Raw genomic sequence first — 26,688 nt, forward strand, 5'->3', positions numbered from 1 at the left:
GGGAGCCCAGACGGGACTCTGACCTGGGGCTGTGGTGCCCCTGGGACTCCAAGATGGACCTAATTGTGGGGGGGTCCTGTTGCCTGTGCCTGCAAGACTTGTCTTGGACTGTGTTCCTGTCGTCTAAATAAACCTTCTGCTTTACTGGCTGGCTGAGAGTCATGGTGAATCGCAGGAAGCCAGGGGTGCAGGGCCTTGTGTCCCCCACACTCCGTGACACTTCCATAACAATATGAGTTTTGTATAGAGATTGAAATAATTGGAACATATGATAGCTAGTGTGATATGACATGAAAGTTTTATCAACACTCCTTGGGGAAGCCCACCAGACTTGTAAGTGTGATATATTCTGCAGATAATTCATATGGTACAGAAAAATAACTATTTTATAAAAATGTTAGACAACATTTTAGAGACTATTGGGACTATTTCTTGTATTCTGCTGCCTGTAAAACCAGGTGCCTTAGCTCTGATGAGTACAGTTTTGCTTTGGGGATAATAGATTTGGACAGTTTTGCCATAAGGCTGGTGAATTTCTTCAGTTGCATAACAAATCTTGAATGACAGAACTCAGTGATTTTTAGGACAGCTATTGCCAATTCCCACTTTTTGCAGCTTAATGTTTTTCCTGACTGAGCCTATTAAGAGGTAAATGTGCTAGAGGATTCTCTTCATGAGCACAGAGCCTACTGTACTGATAGATAGGATTTTAAAACTAAGATCAATTTCCAAAAGCCCAAAACTGTATGTGCATAAATAAACATTTGCCAAAAAGCCTAATGCAGTGAACTCTGGGTGGGAAATGGACACATGTATTGAGCTGAAGTTCTAATTATTCCTTCCACACATTGCTGCTTTATACAGGTGTTTGATGGCCCAGACAGTGAAGCCCCACTTCTTGAAAAACTGTGTGGTGCCCAGCATCCCAGTCCCATCACATCCACCCAGAATGTTATGTTCATCCGATTACGTTCCAACAGCAGCAACCAGCACAGGGGTTTCAGCGCCCACTTTACAGAAGGCAAGTTCCTCAATGACATAAATACCCTTTCTGCTGATCACAAATTCCTCTTTTACTAGGTGCAATCTCTTAGGACAACTTATATCCAGTGTCAATGTCTCTACATATGTCATGTGGCTTTAAGGGGGCATTGATGAGATACTTTTCATTTGAGAATGGTTCAAACCAAAATATTTTGATTTCAGATGAGATCCGCACACCCGCTCTACCACCTTTACACCAGGTACAAGGGCCGGAGCAGCATAAAGGGACCCTAAAAGTCCTAGTTGTGGATGGGGGGAGGATTCCCCTTGCATAGGCATTGGAGAGACATCTGCAAGTTTGGTTTCTAAAGACCCCATTGCAAGCTCTGGTGTAGAGGGTGTGTCAAGGGTAGGGCTGCAGCTCATAGGGCAGTGCAAGGAGGCTGTCATAATTTAGACAGGCCCCCAGGGCTGTATGAATTATATGGAGGGGGCCTCTCCAGTCCCCAGAACAACACATGCAAAGGTGATTTAGAGTCCCCTGAGCTGCAAGTTCTCTGCTATACCTCTTAGAGTAACACAGAATCTCACCCTGTATTTGTTCAGCGTATTGATAACATTTCTCTTTTTTATCATTAAGGAAAACCTTTATAAAATTTTGCAATCTATACTTCTCCCTTAGAAATTAGAGATGGAGAAGACCTATTAAGTCATTCAGTGCATCCTTCTCCCAGAGAAAACTGTTCTGTGCAAAGCAACAGAGAGTCTTGTGGCATCTTTAAGACTCACAGATGTATTGGAGCATAAGCTTTCGTGGGTGAATACCCACTTCGTCAGACGCAGTGGGTATTCACCCACAAACGCTTATGTTCCAATACATCTGTTAGTCTTAAAGGTGCCACAAGACTCTTTGTTGCTTTTTACAGCTCCAGACTAACAAGGCTACCCCTCTGATACTGTTCTGTGCAGTGCAGGGAAAAAATAATACTGTTAAAAATAAGATACATCGTATAAAATTATTTAGAAAATATTTATTATACAGTTCATTCTAGTAATAACATACAGCTTGTAACTGATGTTACTTTTTTTTGCAGAACATAACGATTTATTAGCACATTAAATTGTTCATCACTTGATAACCACACCAGCTCTTCAATATCATCCAAATTTTGTCCCATATTCCCAGGCCTCTATATTGTTAAACAATATTACTGAGAAAGTATTTGGCAAATAACATTGCATTTCCCACTCTTTTGTGAACATGTAATAAAATACCATATTCTGATGCATACACTTTTTGTTTTTAAAAAGGACAGAACTTTTTTGGTGGTAGGATGCGGACTAGTCATACAAACACAAACATGTCCAATGACTGATACTTCAGTAATCTTCTGAGGAATATTTGAGATTAGGACTTGAAACACTCCAGGGGAAAACCTGGCTGCACTGCAGTCAGTGGGAATTTTGCTATTGCCTTCAATGGGAGGTTTTCACCCTCAGAACAAATAGTGCTCCTGTACTAGACAGAGCGCTGAAAGCGAGCCAAACTCTGCAGCATTTCTCAGTGCTCCTTGGAACTCCCCTGAAAAGATACATTCTGGCATGGTGCTGCTCATAGACATCACCATAGGGAGCGAGGGATGGAATTTATCAGGCCCAATCCTGGCTCTGTCCCAAACCCACAGATCGGTGATTCTGCAGGCTCTCAGCAGCAAGGTCTGGAAAGGCATTTTAGGGCAGGGCACAGCATAAAGAACTCAGTCCATATGTTTATGCACATGCACAAGATTCACTCCTACAGCACCGGCCCAGTTGATCCAGCCACCCAAGAGGATCCAGACGAGAGGGGCCTGCAAGTGCCAGGGGATCCTTGTGCAGCACGGAGCTATTAGAGTAACTCCTATACCATTCTTCCTTCCAGCTGCCAACCTAGGCATATGAACAGGGAAATGGGGGTATGACTGGGGCTTCCCCTAAACCCTGACCATGCCTGGCTCCCAGAATGGCCCTTAGGGGTTGTTAGCAGCTGGCTTAGATAACAGCAGCCTTCTAGTTGCTCTGACTTACATTAGAGGGTCCCCGTGATTGGGGGAACACAAGGGTGGCTGCTGCTGAGGATCCAGTCCATTGGCCCTTTTTGACAAGTTATTTGTTAAATGCTTCGGAGATTTTAATTTTCAGTCCCTGAAAGAGTCGACAAGAGCATGCTAGGTTCTGATGCATCCATTTTATCACTCCCTAGCTCACTGGAGTTGTCGAAGTTGTGCATTATATATATCCTCTCTGTGTGTGTGTTTTATTCTAAAGCATGCGGAAGCCTCATAGAGACAGATTCAGTTGGTACAGCAATTTCCTCTCCTCTGTATCCTGCCAAATATCCAGACAATCAGAACTGCAGCTGGATTATTCGGGCCCAGGAGCCATGTAAGTAAAAACATCTCTGTGGGAAACTTGCTGGATGACTAATGTCCTCATCTCTGCTGTGGTAACAATGCAAAATTCCTCTCTTTCTTCTCTAGGAAATCCTGCCTCCTAGTAGGTTGGAGAGGATCTCTTAATCTGCCAGAAACGAAATTTTGCTGTAAAAAGATTTAGGGTTTAATGAAAAACAGAACAAAAAACAATTTACAACTTCGTTATCTTGGCAGATTTATGAGACCCGAGGGCTGAATTGTAGGCTGTGTAGCTGAATATGAGATGCAGCCAGAGCTGTTATGAGACAACCTATGGACTCATATGAGAAGCGCTGGTATCTGGTCACTCTCTTTTTGGCATGGAGAGGGAGGGAGCTATTTTAATAAGAAGTTTAAACTAAAGCAGAAATGGGAGAACAAAAAAAAAACAAACAGAAATAGGAGAACATAAATCATATATGCATAGGTATGTCCTCAGATTTTCCTAATTGTAGACATAGGTTTACAATGGTTGTGATTAACAAGACAAAATTTGCCAAAAATCACCCAATATTATCTATTAGAATGGGCCATTTCTCAATATAAAGAATAGGGAAATATTATGGTATCCCAGATGACACTGTGCAGTAATTGTAGGTAAATATTTACTTTTCATGGTGGCCAATATACCTCTGATGCTCACCTGATATTATCACATACCATGGAACTTTTCAGCCCAAATGGAGAATTTTAGAAAACGTTCTGAGTCATCTGGACAGAGGGGTTATAAAATGAAAATCTATCTGCCAATGCACACATTAGTAAATTAGACAGAGAAAAATAAAAGGAGATAGGGTATAAAAACATAGACTCTGATGGAAATCCAAGAAACAAGAAGTCATTCAAAACTATCTCTGATCTACAAAGTGCAAAATCTTCAAAGGCATCTTTCTCTAGGATGCTATTTTTCTAATGGGGGAGACTGTAGGCCCAATTCTTCTCCCACATACCTTGGTGCATATCAGGAGTAACTCTTCTGAGCCAATAAATTACACTGGTATATAACTAGTATAAATGAGAATCAGAGAATTCCTCCATGTATCATGGAGAGTCCTCCATATATTACAGGTATATCTGGCTTCATTATGCAGTTCACATAGTGTTAGAACCATGTCGACAGTACGTGGATATCAAAAATGGATTTAGCCATTGGCAGGAAACAGCAGGATCCTCTTGTTCTATTTGTACTGAAAGGGTCAACAAGTCACCTACTTTCACCATCCACTGTGATTTACTTTTAATTTTATACCCTGAGGACCAGCATTGATAGCTGTAATTGATTGATTCTACTGGTACACAAAAAGGGAGAACAGAACAGCAGAGACTATACCACTAAGTGCCAGTCAGTCGTACCCTGCTAAATGCAACCCTTCTGTCTGTGATTTCACTTCCCTATAGCTCACTATTCCTAGCCTGGTTAGAAAAAAAAATGGATGTACCAAATTCAGTATGTGTGGGTGGAACCATTGTAATTAATGGAGTTGCCCCACTTGTACTAGGACTCCAAATGTGGTTCATAATGCTCCCACATATCTCTTCCCATTATTTAAATCACAGGCCTCTCTGCCTGACCTGTTCAAGACATAAGAACACTCCTAGATTAGGAACAATTATTATCAGGTACTAGTTGTGAGGCAAGCTGCTATCTTCCTCAGCAATTATGGAAGAAAGTGGCCATAATGAACAAACAAAAAGCAGTATGACAGTCAAAAAATCCTGAGGGCCAAGTCCTCCTTTTCATCGTATAGCCTAAAGCATCACAGTATGGAAAATCCAATTTCACATGAGCATAGCGGAAGGTGCTAATGAATGGCCCTTTGACCAGTCAGATTGATATATATGGAATGTTTTGAAAAGTGATGCAAGATCCAGCTAATTGTGAGCCTGGAGCAGGGTAAAGCCTGTTTGAATTTCATAGCGTTCTATACTATAGATCACAAGGGACAGGACTTCATGGGCTTATCAGAGCAGAAATGAGATATTTTAAAATATCTGCAGAATTGTCTTGTATTGGGTATCATTCAACATATAATTACAAAGTTGTTAGGTTGTTAAAAAAATCTGTTTGTAAGTATTAAATCTTTAGTAATTAGATAGAGAGTACTATCCAATACAGTGTCACGAAATCCTGAAAGATTTAACAGTATTTTTACAATAAGCATAAGTACCTCCATTATACTCACTCTATGTAACAATAAACAAGCTATCTCTGATTTTATACTTCATGATTAATAAATAGACACCAGTTTAGTTCACTGATTGACATAGGGAGAGAAAACTGACACTTAGGCTTTTGCTATCCATTGTCACCAATGAAAATAAAACATAAAAATCCACTCTGTACACTTAGGTAATTATTTATATGTGAAATGCAAAACCTTCCCTTAAGTTTTTATTCTTTGCTATTAACAGTCAACCACATTACGGTGTCATTCACTGACTTTGATATTGAAGGCGACAGACATAACTGTACCAAGGACTTTGTCGAGATTTTGGAAGGGGATAACTATGAGGCTCCTCTTCAAGGTACTGTAGCCTTTTTTCTTGTCTCTCTAGATCATTTTAAAACAACTATGTTCAAATTCAAAGCTGTGATGAGCTGAGTGAGATTCAAGATTGAATAATATTTATATAGTTAGATGATTTCTTTATTAATTATTAATGTTTATCATAGAAGACTGGTGTTGGAAAATGGGGCCCCATTGAGCTAGGTGCTGAACACAGGGTAGACAACCCCTGCACTGAAGAGCTTAGAGTTTATCTCCACCAAAGCACTGAGGGTGCCAGGAATTTATACAATACAAACAATAGAATGATACAAATGATCTTCTCCATGGTTCGATCTTCCCTGTAAGGGGGTCCCTGTGGCAGGGGTGGTCTCTGACAGTGTCGCTCTATTGAAACTGCTGGATGCTAACTCCTCAGTGTGGATGGAATGCCCTCCAGGATCGCCAGTGAGTCTCAGTCTTTGGAGGAGTGTCCTGGGGTTTATGGCACTGAGAGGGAGAGGGGACAAACATTTCCCCCTCCCCCAGTGGAACAATGTGGGGGGATATCCGTGATGTAAAACCAAGAAGAGATTCCCCTCCCCTCCAGTAAGGTTTTATTGTGCAAGGCCACGGTCTAGCCCTTTGCTCTCAGTTACATTGGTGTAAATCTGGAGTAACTCCATTGGCAGCCATGAAGTTGCCTTAGATTTACATTAGAGTAACTGAGAACAGATTTGTCCCTTTGGGCTTGATTCTCCTCCCACGTACACTAGTATTATCTTGATGCAACTTCCTTGACTGCAGTGGGATCACTCCTGATTTACAGAGACATTACTCGGAGCAGAATTTGATCCTTTGTCTCTTATCCCCTAACCTTCACATAGCTCCTTCCCTTAGACCAGGCCACCATGGACACTGCCAGCCTCTGGCTGTCTGAGGCCTTCCTGTTTGAACACTGTTCATGTGCCCATTCCACACTGAAGCCCTGTAACATCACATTCACCATGTGTATTCTCTTGGAGTAAGTGAGTCTTTAGGTTGCTGGTATCTCCAGATATTTTCCTATTTTACACCATTACTAGGTTACATAATCGGGGAGCTTTCACCAAGGATTGTAAACCACAAACAAAAGACTGTTTTAATAGTAGCTCATATAAGTGTTAGCATCTGAGTGTTAGATTTGCACTAGATAACTAGGCCAGTGTTTATATTCCCTGCATAACATTTCACTTTCCTTGTGTTGCTGTTGATTTTCAGGCCGTTACTGTGGCACTGTTATGCCACAACCTGTCACTTCTTTCAGCAATGCCTTTGTTGTAAATTTTGTATCCAATAATGCCAGAACTGCCAGAGGCTTCCATGCTACCTGTGCTGCATCATTGTCATGTAAGTTGATTTTGCAAGCCCCCATACTGAAGCTGGTAGAAAAGCAATTGGTAACCTAAACAATAGATTTTTTGAAGAAGCCCTCCCAGTTTCCCCTTTCTATTATTTAGTTCCCTAACAACACCACACTCAAATTCCTACATTGCCTTGACCCTCTTTTTTGGCCAAAGAGGGTGATACATAGCTATCTACGGAACCTGCCCAGTGTGAGTCACAAAGCGCCTTTTCCACCTACGGATGGAGAAAGCTGCTGCCTCAATGTGCTTCCAGCTCCTGCCATCCCAAGGATAGAGGGATCAAATCTTGGACAAAACTCAAATTTCCCAGCACTTTCACTCCCTCTGCTAGCTGGGCCCTTTCTTTTTATCTGTAAGTCATCAGTAGCCAGCTCTGTGCCTTGCTGGATTTGGCATGTTTAAGGATTTGATTCCTGAAGCTGGGATTTCCTTCTGGGGATCTTAAACCAGTGCTCTGTCCACTGATGCCAAGAACTTAACAAACGGGGAGAAAGGGATATCCATTGTTGTTTCAACGTTTTTTCCCTCTGAGTTAGCGAGTTAGCCCACTTCTGCCCGAGGTATTTTTTCCATGTAGTCTTCAGTTTCTGTTCTGTCTTTCTCATTTCAGCCTGCGGCGGTACCTTCCACATGGACACAGGAGCCTTCAACAGCCCTAACTATCCTGAATCTTATCCTGTGAACACTGAATGTATCTGGAAGATTGTCAGCTCCCCTGGCAACCGGCTTCAGCTGTCTTTCATGTAAATCCGTTCCAAGGGTTATTGTTCAGCCTTTTAATGGAGCTGCAGGAAGGAAGCACTGTGTTTAGTAGGAAATGTAATTACCAGCATGTAAAACTGTAGCAGTGTGTCCAAAATAACTTAGAAAGAGAACACAGCAGTGGCCATAGGGAGCTTACAGTCAGTTTTCTCCCTTATTGGTCATCATTTATATTAGGGGCATTATACAATATTATATAACTAGATGGTTCATTGTCGGAGAGTATCATGGGGGTGCTAAAGAGTTCCTCACGAACAAGAGGAAATTCAGCATCACTGCATCTTTTGTCTTTATGGACCTTTTTGCAAATGAAAACCTTTTCAATTCTTTTTTGATTATTGGCAGGTATCTCATACTACTGCATATCTGAATAGTATAAAGTGTCCATATTCCTAATAGGTTGCTATAATTGGTTTCATGTTGAATTAAAGGCCTCAGATTTACTTCTGCAGCTATGTCAAATCACAAAGATGGAGATAAAGCAAGAACAAAGTGAGTCTTGCTAGGAGTACACCTTCCTTCCTGTCAAAGTACTTTCCTTAGAATATATGAGACCAGAAATTTATGTATGATCCAGAGAACAATACAGATTACTTTAACAAGATGCCGTTATGCCACTCTTTGCCCATGATGTTGATTTCTAAGCTTGTCTATTTCGTGGCATTAAACATTGTTTGATGCCAAGAAACGGAACACTGATCCTTGACAGAGCAGGTCAGTTGGAAAAGAAAAGCAACACTAGAATTTATATTTGCAGTTAATTAGTTTATAAGTAACACACGCCCAGAAATATACTTATTGTATATGATGTAGTTATCATGGAAACATTGCTTTGCTAGCACACAAAAATGGACACACTGTTATAAATTCTTCCTCTGAGAAATGGGGTGAAAACACAGTAATCTGAGAAACATTTTTCATGTTAATTGCTAAAAACAATAACAAATAGCAACTTTCTTAACCAAAACAAGTATATAGTGTGAAGCAGATACACTTAGTGCAATACACATACAATTATAACGTGTAATCCTTAGTGGATGTAAACCCTGTTAGTTAGTTTCATGTAACCAAAAGGCCAAATCAAGAAATGCTAGGAGATTTTTGGGCAGTCTATAGCAATGAGATATTTATTTTAGTTAGTTGAATACTGGGATTTTATAAAGTTTCTTTGCCATGAGGTATTCATCTTCTTTATATTTGTCTTACAAAATTGCCTGTCTTGCAAGCTGAGGGTTTGCTCTAAATTAATCCAAAGTGTATCCATATGGGTAGTTGGAACTGTTTCATAGTGGGTCTGTACACTGGTGACATATGAATATATTCAGGCCTGAAGGAAGGGGAGGATGGGTGACCAGAATTTGAAAGCAGAGATATTTGTGCATTAGTTGTAGAAGGCACTTTCTGGGATCCTTATTGTTATATTCATGACTGGCTTTTGAAAAGGCTATTGGGTTGATTCAACATAACTCAAGAAATGTGGTGATATTTTAGCTTCCATCTAGCATTCCGATCAGTTGGTGCAGTAATTAGGGATCTATGAACAGAGTAATTTAAAAAACAGACTGAACCTGCTCATCCTTTTTGCACCAATGTAAAATCTCTTTCAAAGGGTTTGGTTCAGTTTTAATGGGAGTTATTAACAATCACATACATTTAGTTGAACCTCCTTGTCTTTTTTTTTTTTTTTTTTTGCTGTGCAGCGCAACCCTTGACTTTATTTGAAGTTGAGATTCACACAAACCTGGGGACACAAGTTGAAACTCAAAGCAAAATGATACAAGCCCAGTAGGCTTAGTCAGGAATCCACCCAGATTCCCCACATCCCTTGCCATAGGCCCCATTCCCACAGCAGGCCCAGGCTCCCATTAGGAGAGCTAGCTGTGCTTTCTTGGGAGGTATGTTCACCTATTCTCATTCCAGTTTTGCCTGGTATGGGGAAAACACATTCCACAGCTCTAGTTCTAAAAAGCAACTCCTCACCACTTCCACCAAGAGCCTCTGGCCCATGCAACCTCTACTTGACTTCCCCTGATCTCCTGGCCATTCCCAATAGGCTGCTGTCACATTCCAAGGTGGAATCCAGACCAGTGAGGGGTTGTGTCACTGCCTGCCACATAACCTTAGGTACCTCACAGTGCTTTACTATTGTAGATCCCAACCGGGGCTGTTCACAACCAGCTTACCAGCATGCAGGGCACACCCTGAGTGGCTGTGTACTAGACAGCCTGGTTCAGCAGCTCTGATCCCAGCAGCCTGTCTACAGCCCCACAGCTCCACTTTGCCTTCCACCAGCCTTGGTTTCTACTTTCAGGGTGACCCCAACCCCAGATTTTGCAAAAAATGTGTTTTCTGCACTGCTCAGCCCTCTCCTGGACTGCTCAGATATTGAGGTTTGTTGCCCCTGTAATGGGTAAATATTTAACAGTTTGTTACTTTAACTGGAGTTATCAGTTTAAACACGGCACTGGATTGGTTTAGATTAAAAATAGAACAAGTTTATTAATGGAAGCAGAGAGGATTTGAAGTGAATTCAGATATAAGAGATAAAGTTAGAAATGGTTACTAGCAAATAAAAGTAAAAACATGCATCTAAAAGTCTAAAACTTAATCCAGCTAGTTTTGGTTCAAGGCTTCGTTTAAGATGGCCTTTCTCACCCACAGTCTTCCAGCAAGATGGTGACCGACCCTTTCCTTGGTCAGGATCTCTCCCATAGGCCCAGTGGTGCTGGTGCCTTTCACTTCTTAGGTGACAGAGAGAGAACTTGGGGGATTATGCCCCTTTCTTTTGTAGTCCAGTGAAACTTTGAAGTGAGGAAGGCAACATGGAGTCTGGTAATGAAGGAAGTTCCATGCTCTTCCTTCCCCTACTTGTGTTTGCTAAAATGCAAATTGTTCTATTTCCTGCCATCTGCTGCCCCTGCTGTTTTGCTGGCCCTGTTTACTACTTATATGTAAACTGAGGTAAACATACATTCCCATTTTTAGGACAGGCCTATTTAACAACTTTTGCCTAGGCAGGACTGTCTGGTTTTGAACATGTGCTACTAACATCATACAGGGGGAATTTATAACTTTACTTACAATGTTGCTACATCCATTTCACCATTATATTGACCAGTGAGTTATTAGTTTTCAAATTATACCTCACAAGGCACATTTTGTATGAAGATTACTACACTACAGTAGTGGTAGGGTGAGAATACAGGGGTGCTTTTGGTCACAGCCTCTCACGCCCTTGCAGCCTGCAATGGATCTTCTGCTTATGAGTCCTTCTCTACATACAGAGCCCAGCAAATACTTGGTCACTCGATTCTCAATCTTACACCCTCCAGACCAGTGAGTTTCAACCTTTTTTCCTTTGAGGACCCCTCAACAATTTCAAATGGAGGTGCAGACCCCATTGGAAATCTTAGATGTGGTCTGTGGACCCCTAGAGGTCTGCAGACCACAGGCTGCAAAGCACTGTTCCAGATAATTCCTATTATTGACGTACACTGCACACTGATGATGTGAAAGCCTCAGAGTTCAACTGACCTCATGCTTAGCAGACAAAAGACAGAAAGTGATAAAAGTATTCAAAGTGAAGTGGATTGCAGAAAATTGAGGGAGTAGGGTGGGGCTTTGGCATATTTGAAGTCCTAAAGGTAAAAAAAGGTGGAGAAGGTACGGAGAAGAGGAGATAAGATTTCATAATGTTAAATAAACTTCGAGTAAGTATTTGGCCTTTTGAAATTGCTTCATCCTCAGAGAGTGCATTGGAAATCGACAGGTAGATGAGGGTGGGCACAAATTGATACACAGTGATGTAAGTATAGTTTTGAGTCTCATATGTTTCACTATTCTATACATCCAATATGACTTTAAATGTAACCTCAACACTATACAAAAAATCTACTATATGTAACATGGGCATGTCAAATACCTTGCACTTCTTTTGAGAACCAAAAAACTCTTTAAGAGATGAAACCTTAGCTATGCAAACTAAAGATATATGGGGTGAGGAAGGAATTTTTCCACTGTGTGCAGCATTGCAAAATTGACTAGATGTATTATGGATTATGGAAGGGTTTTGTTGTTTGGTTGGTTGCGGGTTTTTTTTTTTTTTGCTTCTTTTTTAGTGTTAGTATTGTCCATTGCTGGAGGGAAGGACATCAGATTATAGTTGGATGAATGGTCTGATCTAGTATGGCAGATTCTGCAGTGTGTTTCTATAATACATGTACAATAATCTTAATGTTTCTGCTTTCTGCAACTCAAACAGAACATTCCAGCTGGAAAATAGTCAAGGCTGCACCAAGGATTATCTGGAGATTCGCAAAGGGAATGACACAGGCGAGATGGTGGGACGATACTGTGGGGACTCCTTACATTTGAATTACACATCCATCATTGGGCACATCTTGTGGGTCAAATTTGTCTCCGATGGCTTAGGCAGTGATGTTGGCTTTAGGGCCACTTTTGCTCACTGTAAGTAAATATTATTTCACTGAAAAATAAATTACCATTTTTCAGAGCACTTTCAAGAATAAGGGGAAAATGGTATATTTAAAAATAAAGCATGTTATCCTGGCAAAATTCTGACTGATTTTAACGGGGCCAGGTTTTCACCCAAAATATTTTAAAATGAATGTACACAAAATGTTATTGAATACCTGCCCTATCTGTAACATGACTGCACAGAGCTCTTGTATGCCTGACTACATTTTATATAAGTATATTTTGGATGTCAGAATTAGAAATAAAATTATAGAGAGGCAGTGTTGCCTAGTAGATAGAGCACAGGTCTGGGACTCAGGATACCTGGGCTCTATTCCTGGCTCTGCCACTGGCCTGCTGGCTGACCCTGGCCAAGTCATTTTCCATCCATGGGCCTTCCTTGACCCAATTGTCAAGTTTACTCTTTAAAATTAAGTTGTTATGAGAAACATTATCATTAGTAGGCTCCCTCTTGTTTTTCAGTATATGGGAATGATATTGTGGGAAATAGTGGGCAAATTGCCTCTCCATTGTGGCCCAGAAACTACCCTCACAATTCCAATTACCAGTGGAAGATAAGTGTCAATGCTTCTCATGTTATCCACAGTCGGATCCTGCAGATGGACATTGAAGATCATAACAGGTGTTCTTATGACAAGTTAAAGGTGAGGTCACTTTGGTAGATTCTTTTTATAAATTATCTTAGAAATAATGAATAAAGCAGGTGAAGTGAGGCTTGGGAAGTGTTTTCAAAGGTCCAGTTTAGGCCATTTGCTTTCCCTCATTCCTTTTGAATAATTACTGGCTCTAGATAGTGTTACATGCACGTTTGCTCACTAGTAGGCAATATCGGATATTGCCCAGCTGGGCATTTAAAAGGCTGACAAAAAATAGTTAACAAAGGCACAACTTAACATTTTCAAATTCAGGAGCTTCAGAAATGCTGTGTGCTTACAGTTCCAACTGAAAAGAGTAGGAGTTGTATTTATCTACTCAACACCTCTGAAAATCTAGCCACCTTTATGTAAATGCCTAAATGTGGATTTAAATACGTAACTTTAGGAACTTAAGGCCCTGATCCTGGAAACTTGTACACGTGTTTATTTTTACACATGTGTGTAAGTGTTTATAGTAGCCTAGCCTCAGTTTGAAAAAAATGTTGGCCATAGTCAATAGGAAGGATAATATGATAGGGCTAGATTGTGCCTTTTGGCACAGCCTTGAACAAGCTCCTGCTTCTTCTTTGCTCTGGAGGATTAATAATTTGTTGCTGGCCTATACCAGTAGCAAGTTACGACATGACCTGCTATCTGCTCAGCTGAATTGGCCAGTTGGTACTCCCCCTTTCTCCTCTGCATGGTTTTGTGGTCCAAGTCACAATCTGGACTTTAGCCTTTTTTCAGGCTATCAGGGCCAAATGCGGCCATGGTGTGATTCCAATGAGGTATGAATTTAGCTTTCATATTTAAAAACAGTATGAAACACAGTGCAAGCTAAAGCCTAGTAACAACAGTAACATACTAGCATGCATCCTGTTTATCATTTCTCTGCTTTGATTCTCTCTCTCAACTTACATTAGTATGACTCTTTTTCAGAATTTGTTTTTCTATCTGTGATTGTTGATCCTATTATTGGCCTTTGATTTAATTCCCTTTTATAACCAGACATTTGCAAGTAGTTCACTAACACGCACATGTTACTTCTCTTCCTTCCATCTTGTCTCATATTTTAACAACCTGGATTTTTTTTTCTTTCTGTCCATTGAGCCTAACAAATTCCTCATGCTCAAATCACTGAGCTAGATATTCAGCAATATAAATCAGCATAACTCCATTGGCTTCAAGCTATGATGATTTACACCGGCTGAGAAGCTGAGCCATACTTTAATATTTTGAATCTTCTTTCCAGTCTTCTCAGTCTTGTGTTCACTTTGGGGTTACGAGTTGGTTCTGACTGCTAGTAACACAAAAGCATCTTGAATACATTGAGATTTTTGGCTTACAAAGTGCTACTTAAAATATTTACGGGGATCTAAAGAAATTTCCTGAAGAATGCGTTTTATTATTTCTTCCTCTGCAAAGAACAACAATACAACAGTGGTGTTTTTCAGATGAAAAGCCAGTTAATGTGTTGGAAGAACAGTCTGTAATTGGCAATGAGTTGAGTTTGATGGCTTCAGTACTGATCCTTCTGGTGGGGAAGCACCATATGTAGTGGGTGAAACAGAAGGGCTGTTCCCAATATTTTTTATTATCTAGAATGGAATTAGGGGGCTGAAGCTTCAGTTCTATCTCATTTATTTGAAGATGGGAATATTCTCCTCAGGAGTCCAGTTTACAATGGTGCCAGCACCAAGAACTTTGCAGTGACATTGCCTACACTTCACTGGTTTCATTTTCACTATTGTCAGCCTTAACTGGCCCCAAACACTCAAAATTAAAACCATAGTAACAGTGATTTGCCATTACTTTGCTGGATATGGTAGGGACAGAAAAATACCATTGCTGCTCCACTCTCTCTTTCTCCTTATAGATCTACGATGGGCCCAGCACTCATTTCCGTCTTATCGCCACATACTGTGGTATTGTCCCTTCATCGTTCATCTCCTCTGGCAGTTCTATCACAGTCCAGTTCCAGTCTGATTCTTCTGTGAATGGAAAGGGTTTCCTTTTGGACTGGTATGCAATGGAAGCTTCTCCAGCCACTATGTACACCATTGCTAGAGGTTTGTCTCTGAAAATGGCACTATTGGTTAGTTTGTTAAGAGTGATAACATTGGCAAGGCACGAAATCCTGTTCCCATTAAAGGGTGCCTAGTGTAATGTAGGGGAGACCTGTGTTACCATTGTTACTGATCATTATTATTTTTGTTGATTTATATTGTTGTACCTCTCTCAAATGCAGTTTTTTTACGTTGTTTTAAAAGTGAAGCTCAGGCTTCGTTGGAGGGGTTAAGGATTCTCAATGGAATGGAAAACCTGTCGTATGAAAGGAGACTAGAGGAGCTTGGGTTGTTTAGTCTGACAAAGCGAAGGCTGAGGGGGGATATGATTGCTATCTTTAAATATATTAGAGGGATTAATACAAGGGAGGGAGATGAATTATTCCAGCTTAGTACTAACGTGGATACGAGAACGAATGGATATAAACTGGCCGTGGGGAAGTTCAGGCTTGAAATTAGACGAAGGTTTCTGACCGTCAGAGGGGTGAAATATTGGAACGGCCTTCCGAGGGAAACGGTGGGGGCGAGGGACTTGTCTGGCTTTAAGATTAAGTTAGATAAGTTTATGGAGGGAATGGTTTAATGGTAAAACATAGTTGTCAAGGAAAACCAAGCAATGGTAGGTAAATAGCATAATGGCTAAAAGGGGTCAGGATGGAGACTCTTGCCTATATGCTCGGGGTCTTACTGATCGCCATATTTGGGGTCGGGAAGGAATTTTCCTCCAGGGCAGATTGGCTGAGCCTCTGGAGGTTTTTCGCCTTCCTCCGCAGCATGGGGCAGGGATCTCTAGCAGGAGGGTCTCTGCCGATTGAGGTCACTAATAACAGGATTGGGGACTTCAGCAGCAGAGTCCAGGGAAGGGGCGGGGACGGTTTTATGGCCTGCAGCGTGCAGGGGGTCAGACCAGATGATCATAATGGTCCCTTCTGACCTTAAAGTCTATGAGTCAAGCCCTTTCTGGCATTTTAGGAGGGACAAATATTTTGCATGCCTACATGGAAAAGTATCCTCCTTGAAATAACATTCTTGGAGGATTTGTCACTTGCATACGGAAGATGACTAACAAGCTCATGTGATGCCATTTAGAAGCCCTGAGATTCAACTCTGCACAGACCTTCAGGGACATACAGGACATGTTTAATCAAAAATATCCTATAAGCAAAGGAAAAGAAGTTCAATATAAATATATATCTCTTGAGTGAGATTTATACCTATTGTAAGAAATGAGAACATGAATCTATTTATTGTATCTGAGCAAGTTAAACGGGACAAAGTTAAGATTGACTTGGGCGCTGGATATGGTTCCTATTTTCAAACCAACACCTGAGAGTGCTTGCAGAAGTACTTTAACATTGTATTGACATATAGCACCATTGTAGTTTTCAAACTGTGTTCAGTGAGGGACTGTCAATTAGATGATAAAGAAGAAACAATTTTAATTTTATAAAAGAAGATTTTTAATGTTTATTTCTTTTTGCACGGCAGGTGTATGTGGTGGTGTTGCCATGACTGGAGAAACCCCTTCATTCATCTTCTCACCAGGCTGGCCCAGCAACTACAGAAATTTTGCTGACTGTACCTGGCTTATCAGAGCTCCAGAATCCACTGTAGAGTTCAACATCCTGGCCCTAGATATAGAATCTCATAGTTCATGCAACTACGACAAACTTGTCATCAGAGATGGTGAGAAATCTTGGTACTGTCTGACAGTGTGAAATACACAGAGAGCCCCAGAATATAAAAATCCTTGTCTACTGTGTGTGTACTTAAAATAAATAAATACACCCGAAAGATCAAATTTTGCTTCAGTTTATCAGTCACAGGAACCTGTTCCAAAATGAATATTCTTCTGTGCTGAAGCTATGTGCAGGCTAATATCAAGCAACAAGCAACACAAGATGGTGATGGTCCAGAAAAATGTGTGAACAACTTTGACTGAAATACTGTTAAAAAATTAAGACTTCTGGTATTTTTAATACTGACATTTCCTCTTTTAACCTTAGGAGACAATAACCTTGCCCCAGTGCTGGCCACCATATGTGGTCGAGACGCACCTGGGCCAATAAGATCTTCTGGAGAGGCCTTGTTCATTCAGTTCACTACAGATGCAAGTGTCACTGGTGCTGGGTTTAATGCTTCTTATCACAAAAGTAAGTTGTGGGTTTTTTTTTTCAATTTTATCTTTAATCTGCCTTGCCGCTGAAAGCTGAATAAGGAAGGAAGTAGTTATAGCCTACATTTTTAGCATAGCTACCTGACATAACTGTCAGCAATCTATCCAAGTAATTGCACGAAGCATCTGTTCACATATTCCAAAAACACATGTTCTTAAGGTAAACTTTGTCCCTTGTCCAGAGTTCTGCTGTTACGAAACACTCCTCAGATCTGAAAATCACCTTTGTCCTGAAAAACAAATATTGTAGCCTGGAAAATGTACAAGTGCATGAAGAAATATTACAACAGTTAAAAATTGTGGTTAAGAATTGCAAAATATACTCAGAAAATGTGAAGGCTGGTGCTAGCTAAAAAACAAACTGCAATTGTTGAGAGATGGGGAAGTGGAGAATGAAAGGGAAGGGAACCGCCAACTTGGAGATGCAAATAAATGAATCCAAGCACACAAAATAGATACAGGGCCAGATCCTTGGGTCTTTTTAAGGCCCCACAAGGACAAAGATGCCTCATGGCAGCAGTTGAGGATTCTCCTTTCATATGGAAATCCTCTGCTGCAGCCAGATGCTTGTGAGCAGTTCTGACCGCCCCACTCCCCAAACACACAGACTGCTGTAGAGTGTATTCCAAGGGGGGCAGGAGCAGGGAGGGGCATGTCAGGGTCTTGAGTGGACAGCCTTGAGGTTGCTCCAACTTACAACCTGTGCTGGGGGCCAGTTTAGTGTACAGCAGCCCCCAGGATTGGTGCTGAGAGGAACACATGAGGAAAGGTGGCATAAAGACACCTATGCCTCCCTTCCCCACATGCATCAAGCACAGTGCATTACTCATTTGTCTGCCATACTAAAAAGCCAAGTTTGTTTGTTGTGTGTCAGTATACAACCTGGACAGTCTACTAGCAGACTTGCATGTGGCCTGGTAGTGGGCAGATTATTCAGGATGTTCACTAATGCACATCCCACACAGCTGTTCAGCATTTGGCTTAACAATCACATTGATTTTGAAGACATTTTTGTAATAATTTAAGATGACTTTTTCTTCCCTATCTCATTTCCCTTCATTCAGGTTGTGGTGGCTATTTGCATGCCAACAGGGGAGTAATCACATCCCCCAACTATCCTCAGGCCTATGCTCCCAATCTCAATTGTTCCTGGCATGTATTGGTTACCAGTGGGTTTGTTGTCGTTGTCCATTTTGAACAACCCTTCGAAGTTCAGAGTGAGGATGCTTCTTGCAGCCATGGGGACTATGTGGAGGTGAGCTGATCAGCTGTGGGTGTTGTCACTTGGTTTCCAGAAACAGGATATATTGGCCCATGACTAGGGCTCCTATATGTTGTGGTATTATTAACAACAGGAAAGTGAAAAAAAATCATTTAGAATTGTCTTGCTATCTTTCAAAGCTTTTATTTAGATATGCTGATTTACTGGTACAGTAAATTAAAGGGGAAAATGCTTTTTTCAAGATTGTTGTTTGGGTTTGTTCTTATATCTGCTAGAGCATTCCTTAAGGTTTATAGCTGTATGCTTGAACAACCTTAACAATTTCCTTCTAGCTTAAAAATGGACTGGATGACTCTGCCCCGCCTTTGGGGACCATTGGAAGGAATGGGCGTTTTTGTGGTAGCAGCTCTTTTTCTACCATGTACACTACAGACAATCAGCTGTTTGTCCACTTCATTTCTGACAGCAGTCATGCGGGCCACGGGTTCAAACTGAAGTATGAGGCTAAGAGTCTGGGTGAGTGTCAAAATCCAACACACGTTCTGAAAATTAGTAGAAAAAGAAACTTAAAATTTGTTCTTTCAGAAGCATGGTTCTTATAATAAGTGACTTAACCTGAAGAGACAAGGTGGGTGAGGTAATATCTTTTATTGGACCCACATCTGTTGGTGAGAGAGACAAGCTTTCGAATCACACAGAGCTCTTCTTCAGGTCTGGGGAAGGTGCTCCAGTGTGACAGCAAAATGCAAGTGAAACAGATTGTTTAGCATACGTAGTGTGATAGACCCAGGCCAGTTGGGTACAGTAGAATAGCAGAAGGCAGATATACTGGCCAATGGATTATCAGTTTTCTGTTCCCTGACTGACCAGAGCAGGGGCTGCTCCAGGCTAATGAGAACACCTGACTCCAATTAACCTGCAAAGAGTCAGGTGAGGCCATTAAGCTAATGTGACCACCTGACTCTAATTAAGGCCCCACTGATACTATAAAAAGGGCTCACTCCAGTCAGGCAGAGGAGAGCCAGAGAGCTAGAGGAGAGGCAGTGTGGCTGAAGGGCTGGTTAATGAAGGCACCCTCAAGTTATTGATAAGGGAGCCCTAAGGTAAGGGTGAAGAAGGGAGAAGCAGGAGAGGTATGGGGAAGTGGCTCAGGGAAATGTAGCAACTCTGGCAGTGAAAGGTTGGCTGCCAACAGCTGCTACCATTAGGGTCCCTGGGCCGGAACCCAGAGTAGAGGGCGGGCCCGGGTTCCCCCCAACCCACCACTACAGGAACACTTCCTGGGAGGGGAAGTCAGGCCCCTGTCAGGACAGGAGGCTAAACTGTTCTGAAACAAGCCCTAGGGACAACAGAGACTGTGGGAGTTCTCTCACCAACCTCCTTGCTGGTTTATGATGAAAATGGCTCAGTAGACTGTAACCCTGGCCCTAGAGAGAGAAGGGCTATGTGGAGGATCACAGAGAGCCACTGAGGCTAGCATATACCACCTAGAAGTGCAGGACCCACGGGGACAAGGTCAGAGCTCTGCCACAGTAGTTAGCACATAGTGTAAGCGAGCATTTAAGGCAGAGTGGCCCGCTAACACCTCTGCAGTGATAGGACAAGAAGAGGGGGTTAGTGGATTCAATTGCTGTAATAAGCCATAAATCCATCGTCTCTGTTCAGTCCATGATTTTTAGTATCTAGCCAAGTAATGAATTTAAGCTCTTTATGTTAAACAATCTGTTCCACCTTGCATTTTGCTGTGACACTTGGAGCACCTTTCCCAGACCTGAAGAAGAGCTCTGTATGGCTTGAAAGCTTGTCTGTCTCACTAACAGAAGTTGGTTCAATAAATGATATTACCTCACCCACCTTGTCTCTCTAATATCCTGGGACCAACACAGCTACAACTGCACTTAGCATGGAGAGACTGTAATCTGATTAAAAAACAAATATCGGCAAAAATGCCTTCTGTGTAAATTATTTGAAATGCCCACTGCATAAGCTCACCTTAACTGATCACTCTTGTTAGAGTGTGTATGGTAAAACCCATTGTTTCATGTTCTCTGTGTGTGTGTATATATATATCTTCCTACTGTATTTTCCACTGCATGCATCCGATGAATTGGGCTGTAACCCACGAAAGCTTATGCTCAAATAAATTTGTTAGTCTCTAAGGTGCCACAAGTACTCCTGTTCTCACTGCATAAGTGTTCCACATATTTGTAAGGGACCAGGGTGTAGGTTGTCTGGCCTAGCAATCACAGCTGGGCTGGAGTCCACATGTCAAGGACGATAGTCAGTGAGCAGGGGTTGGAGGAATCGCTAGAACCGGGTTCAATAAGCAAGAGTCAGGGTCAAAGTCAGTCTGGGGTTGGAGACCAGAGATCAGAGATAGCACCAGGCTAGAATCAGGAGGTCAGAGTCAGGCTGGGATCAGAGTCCTGAGATCTAGAGACAAGGTGAGGTCTTGGTTGTTGCCCAGACAACTTCCTGGGCTACCTTCCAGGGTTAAATAGGGTTATGGCCAATCAGAGGGCCACAGTTAGGGTTATTACCTAGCCAGTATTTGATCGACCTGGCCAGTTTTTTTATGTATTTGCCAGTTGCCAGAAAAATAATTTAATTTGCCAGTTTTTTTTACATGGGTCTAAAGATTTGCAGTGTTATCACAATGCACTGGGATATCTAATGTTAAAAGTTTCTGTGTCCTGCTAAAGATGCTGCAGTGTTACCCCTTCTGCAGTTTAAGTAAGAAAATGATGTTATCACTGTTATCCATACGTGTTATCTGTCTAGATAAGTGGCCGTTGAAGTGGGGGGTGGGGGGAGAGTTGCAGAGTTGCCTTGTGGCTGGGGGTTGAGGTTGCAGCAGGCTTGCCTTGTGGGACGGTGGGTGCTGGGGCTTTTTTGCATTTCAAAGGTAGTAACCCCAGCTGCAGGGTACTGTCACTCTGGCTTCTTTGGCTAGTACTGCCTGTGGTTCCTATCCACCACAGTGCTCCTTGGCTTGCATGGCTTCCTGGTTGCACTGTGGGAACATCAACTGTCCCAGGCTCAGCAGACCTGGGTTCTAATCCTGACATGATGTTAATAAAACATTTTTCATTAGTAGTATCGCTAGTTTCCCTGGTGGTTGGGTTGAAGCTATCTCTCACCTGCATCTGGGAAACAGGGGAAGTTGGACACAGGTTAGCAGGAGACTTCAACAGTTAACACAGGGAAGGAAGGCAAATTAGAATCTTGCCTCTGCCTGCTACATACTGCAAATAGCGAGTTACAGCAGAAATGAGTGTGACCCAGTGCATTGGCAGAAATGATAACATTCCATAAAAGTTTCCTCCTCAGCTGAGAAAATAACATCCCCTGCAGGAACTGGCATTTTTGAAAGAATGAAGAGGTGGCAGGCCACATCCTCAGCTGGTATAAATCAGGGGCCTGGCACCTTCAGCTGTTTCCAAAGTATTTCAGGCAAACACATGTCTTAGGACATTTGGAGCTCTCATTTAAATGATGTTGATTAAACAGAACTAAGGTAACCTACTAGCATGCTCACTCGCTCTCAAGTTTGTAACTCCGCTTTTTCTATCTACTCCTTCCATTAGAAATTCTACGCATAGTAGGAGCTAAGCATATACATATATATTTCTAGAGCTTCACTTTAGAGACCTGGATTGAATCACCGTATTCATTAGCATTACTAAAATGTATTTTAATCATAAAGTTGTTAGCTGCTTGTAGCGAGGCGACAACTCACTGGTGCAGCGCCTCCTGCTGGTCATCTGGGAATTAGCTCTTTTCCAGCATACGGAGTGCCCTGTGCAGGCTGGTGTCTCGCCTGCCACCAGTCCCATGTCCCTCCCAGACCCCAGTGCCCTTTACCTCAGGGTTCTGCCCCAGCAGTACCCCCACTCTCTGGGTCTCCCCTCCCAGGGGAACCCCCACCCTCTACACCCACCTTGCCTCAGTGGCTACTGCCAGTCGTCATCTAGCCCCCGCTCACTGGGGCAAACTGCAGTCTGTCATGGCCACTCATCATTGGCAAGGGGGTTGGACTGCTGCCCCTGCCTAATCCCAGGCTGCAGCCTCTGCAACCCCAGTACCTGTTTTGGCCTCTTATCAAGGCCCGCAGTCTGGGGATTTGCCAGCCTGGAGCTCCCCAGCTCCTCTGGCCTTTCCCCAGCCCTGCTGTGTTCTCTGTACCCTGAGCTCTCAGGCAGCGAGGTCCTTCCGAGAGACTGCTCCAGCTTCTGGCTCACAACCCTCTTATCAGGGCCATCTGGCCCTAATTGAGCTGGCCACAACTGTGGCTGTCAGGGCCGGCTTTAGGCCGATTCCCCTGAATCGGGCCCCATGCCCTAAAGAAGAGCGCCTAACTTAGGCACCTTTTTAATTTCTACTCACTCGGCGGTGCTCCAGGTCTTCGGCGGCACTTCGGCAGCGGGTCCTTCACTCGTTCCGGGTTTTCGGCGGCACTTCGGCGGCGGGTTGTTCAGTGCTGCGGAAGACCCGGAGCGCCGCCGGGTGAGTCATCCCTACCGGGGCCCTGTCAAAACTATTCGAATCGGGCCCACACTTCCTAAAGCCAGCCTTGGTGGCTGCTACTCCAGTCAGGCTAGCTTGGCTGTTTTAACCCCTGTTCTCCAGGAGTAGGGCAGCCGCCCCACTACACTGCTAAATAAAAGTATCTTAGTATGGCAAAGAAACTGAACAAATTCTTGAGTTTGCTTTGAATGTCATTTCTCACTGGATTTCATATTGTCTTGAGTTTTACATTTCAGTTGTTTTGGAAAGTGAAAGTAAGTATGCTTCACAAAAGCATCGAAAGATCCAATCCTTAACTTCAGTTTTCCAAATGTTAGGAATTCTTCAGAAATAAAGCATATAAGGTTTTCCTCTTCATGCTTATCTGAGTCTAGGATCACTGTGGGAGTAGAGTGTCAGTCAGTGCAGTCGTCAGGGGACCGTTGTATTAATTTTCATGGAAGAAATGGGCTGTTGGTTAACAAGCAGGCCAGAAAATCTAGGTTTAAATGTGCTATAGTATCGCTCAACAGCAAAAATTAGAGTATATTTGTTTGTATAATGAATATAATCCATTGAAAAGAACCTGTGACTAAGTATATGGATGACTTACTTGTTTTGTATACAATGTTGTTGTAGCCATTGGTCCCAGGATATTGGAGAGACAAGGTGGGTGAGGTGATACCTTTTATCGGACCAACTTCTGTTGGTGAGAGAGACACACATTTTTGAGCTACCCACAGGGCCGCCCAGAGGATTCAGGGGCAATTTCGGGGGCCCCTTCCATAAAAAAAAGTTGCAATACTATAGAATACTATATTCTCGTGGGGGCCCCTGTGGGGACTGGGGCAAATGCCCCACTTGCCCACCCATCTGTGCGGCCCTGGCTACCCAGAGCTCTTCTTCTTCAGTGCAGACCTGAAGAAGAGCTCTGTGTAGCTCGAAAGCTTTTCTCTCTCACCAGCAGAAGTTGGTCCTTGTTTGTTTTGAACATCTCACACATTTTCTTTAACCTGTTCTTAAACTTCTCTTTCCCAGCTTGTGGAGGGAATATCTATATCAGTGATTCCAGTCCCAGTGGATATGCATCTTCCCCCAACTATCCTAACAACTATCCACAGCATGCTGACTGTGTCTGGACCATAACAGCTCCGAATGGAGGGGCAGTGGAGCTGCAGTTTGAAGACCAGTTTTACATTGAACCTTCACCCAAGTATATAGCTACATTTATTTTGCATACATTTTCTGAGGCACTCCATTTTCATTTTTCTTTCCCTATTACCATAGCAGCATGTTCCCTAATTCCCCAATAGAATTTACTCCAAAATTTACAATTAGGATGTTTTGGAGACTTTTGAGAGAGGTGCCTGGACCCTCTACATTGCCAGTATACATCCCTGGCCTTTTTAATATTTGACAGAAATCAAAAATAAGATATACAGCAAAAAAGTAACGGGGATGGAGGAAGCTCAAATGGTAGGAGGATCTCTTCTGTAAATTCTATGCCCTGTGCTCCCTTCCTACTCAGATTGGTGGCCAGTGGGCACAGACTGATTGGCCACGGCTATAAAATGCCCACAGCACACTTGGGGGTTTGTACCACTATATCCACTCATTTGGTCTGTGCTCTCTGCATGCCAGAAGATATATAGGGCCAGATCCTCATTTGCTAATCAGTTGAAGTCCACTGACTTCAGTGGAGTTATACCAGTTGACACCATAACAGTTCCAGGCAACTTAACCTGTATTTTCCCTCCAGCAAGGTTCATTCTCAGGCTTCCGACTCCCCAGCCATCACCTCTCTTGGGCGGAGACACGTGTCTCCCTCCCTCCTCAGTGGGGTATTTCCAGGCTGCAAAATTCCATGCCTACACCATGAATTCCCCAGCAAGACAGACTGCCTTAGCAGGCTTGCTTTGCCTTCCTTCCTCAGAGGCTATAAACAGCATAATTGTCCACAGTTATCACAGCTCTTTCTAAGCAAGCAAATTTATTCTTAAGGAAAAAGCATCCCAGAGAAAAACAATAAAAGAACCTACACTGATGCTAATTAGCTCACCAGAGATCAACCCTGACTCCAGTAAGGGCTCTGGTAGGCGAACAGTCCTTCAAACCCCACCAAGGGATTTTCCTGCAGCTACAAGTTCAGAGCCACTTAGGCTCAGAACCAGCACACCACAAATATGTGATCATCTCCTTTATACAGTTTGGGTTTTGATCCTTAGAGACTGTGAATAGGCAATCAGTCAGACAGTGGGTTTCTCCTCTAGGAATAGCTTCAAAAGATTGGGTCCAGAGGTGGGGAATTTGCATTCCCTTCCCCTAGGTATTTCCTAGGAAACCCACTTAACTTTAAAAGTTCATCTTGTTTCAAATAGTACTTTGAAGCTCATCGCACTTCCCAGCCAGGGTTTATATCAGTTGGGTCTCCTCCCTAGAGAGCCCACAAAAAATGCATTTTAATACAATGAACTCCTAAAATACTTAAACTGAATTCAGTCAGGCTTAACTTAATTCAGTAGGGTTTGTCCAGGATATTGCAGGAATCTGCCCTATCTGTCACATACACTAGCAAAGAATCCACCCCGTAATAGTGCCAGGTTCAGAAAAGCTGGTGCAGGTATGTGGACTCCACAAATGCCTCCACCCGCCTATGCCCCCCTTCCAGGACAGCTGGGTGAGGCTGGTAGGTGATTATACAGCACCCCATAAGTGAAGCTGTCTTGTATTTTGAAGAAGTTGTTGGCTCTTACACACCTACATAATGGGGTGCACACTTATTTGGATTGATGAACCCCTATAGGTAGCTTTGATCAGTCCCACTGCTGCTATTTATTTCAGTAGTCACTGAAGATGTTGAACAGGGAATGTGTTTTTAAATAATCATTTAGAGGTTAAATATTTCAAAAAAATGCTGCACATTAAACAGTGACAATATTTAAAGCCTTTTTATTACTGTTAATAGCCATGTCACAGGATTCACATCAGCTACTATCAGAGCTTGCTGTGGTATTGTGACCTATTTAGTATTTCTGGCACTATAATTGATTCAAGCCCTATCATTGTCTGTGAATTTGTCTGGCTCTATCACTGTGCCTTTTTCCTAGTCACACCACATCTAAAATGTCATTGCTCGAAGGTTTCAGGTATTTGCTGAAATGTCATCAATGGATTGTTGCTGCAAATCTAATAGAAAACTTCCTCCTATTTTAGTTGTGCCTTCAGTTACCTGGAATTACGTGATGGAGCTGACTCCAGTGCACCAGTGCTTGCCAAGCTGTGTGGAAGTTCTCTGCCAGGCATTCAAAGGTCTTCAGGAGCTGTCATGTATATGAGGTTTAGGTCTGACAACAGTGCCACACGTATTGGATTCAACGCCAAGTACTCAAGAGGTAATGCTAGCAGTTATTCCATGTATTGCATTTTCACTGATCTGTGGCAATAAAAGGAACAGAAAAGATTTAGGACCCAAGTCCTGTAGTTTTAATTCAATAA

The 26,688-nt window shown here is 42.4% G+C and overlaps 1 protein-coding gene across 2 annotated transcripts in view; it reads left to right on the forward strand.

The window, feature by feature from the left end:
• CUBN (cubilin) overlaps positions 1-26,688 on the forward strand; it is a 211,110-nt gene that overhangs the window by 122,511 nt on the left and 61,911 nt on the right. For both annotated transcript variants that reach the window (XM_024106237.3, XM_005282453.3), the window contains exons 32-45: positions 865-1,021; positions 3,292-3,408; positions 5,850-5,963; positions 7,184-7,312; positions 7,940-8,072; positions 12,353-12,558; positions 13,051-13,232; positions 15,100-15,292; positions 16,778-16,975; positions 17,296-17,442; positions 18,530-18,720; positions 19,020-19,203; positions 24,232-24,406; positions 26,407-26,585. In XM_024106237.3, the coding sequence (XP_023962005.3) occupies positions 865-1,021; positions 3,292-3,408; positions 5,850-5,963; positions 7,184-7,312; positions 7,940-8,072; positions 12,353-12,558; positions 13,051-13,232; positions 15,100-15,292; positions 16,778-16,975; positions 17,296-17,442; positions 18,530-18,720; positions 19,020-19,203; positions 24,232-24,406; positions 26,407-26,585 (2,305 nt within the window). The remainder of the gene's footprint in view (positions 1-864; positions 1,022-3,291; positions 3,409-5,849; positions 5,964-7,183; positions 7,313-7,939; positions 8,073-12,352; positions 12,559-13,050; positions 13,233-15,099; positions 15,293-16,777; positions 16,976-17,295; positions 17,443-18,529; positions 18,721-19,019; positions 19,204-24,231; positions 24,407-26,406; positions 26,586-26,688) is intronic.

This window comes from Chrysemys picta, chromosome 2 (assembly GCF_011386835.1).
Source record: "Chrysemys picta bellii isolate R12L10 chromosome 2, ASM1138683v2, whole genome shotgun sequence".
NCBI classification, from domain to species: domain Eukaryota; kingdom Metazoa; phylum Chordata; order Testudines; family Emydidae; genus Chrysemys; species Chrysemys picta.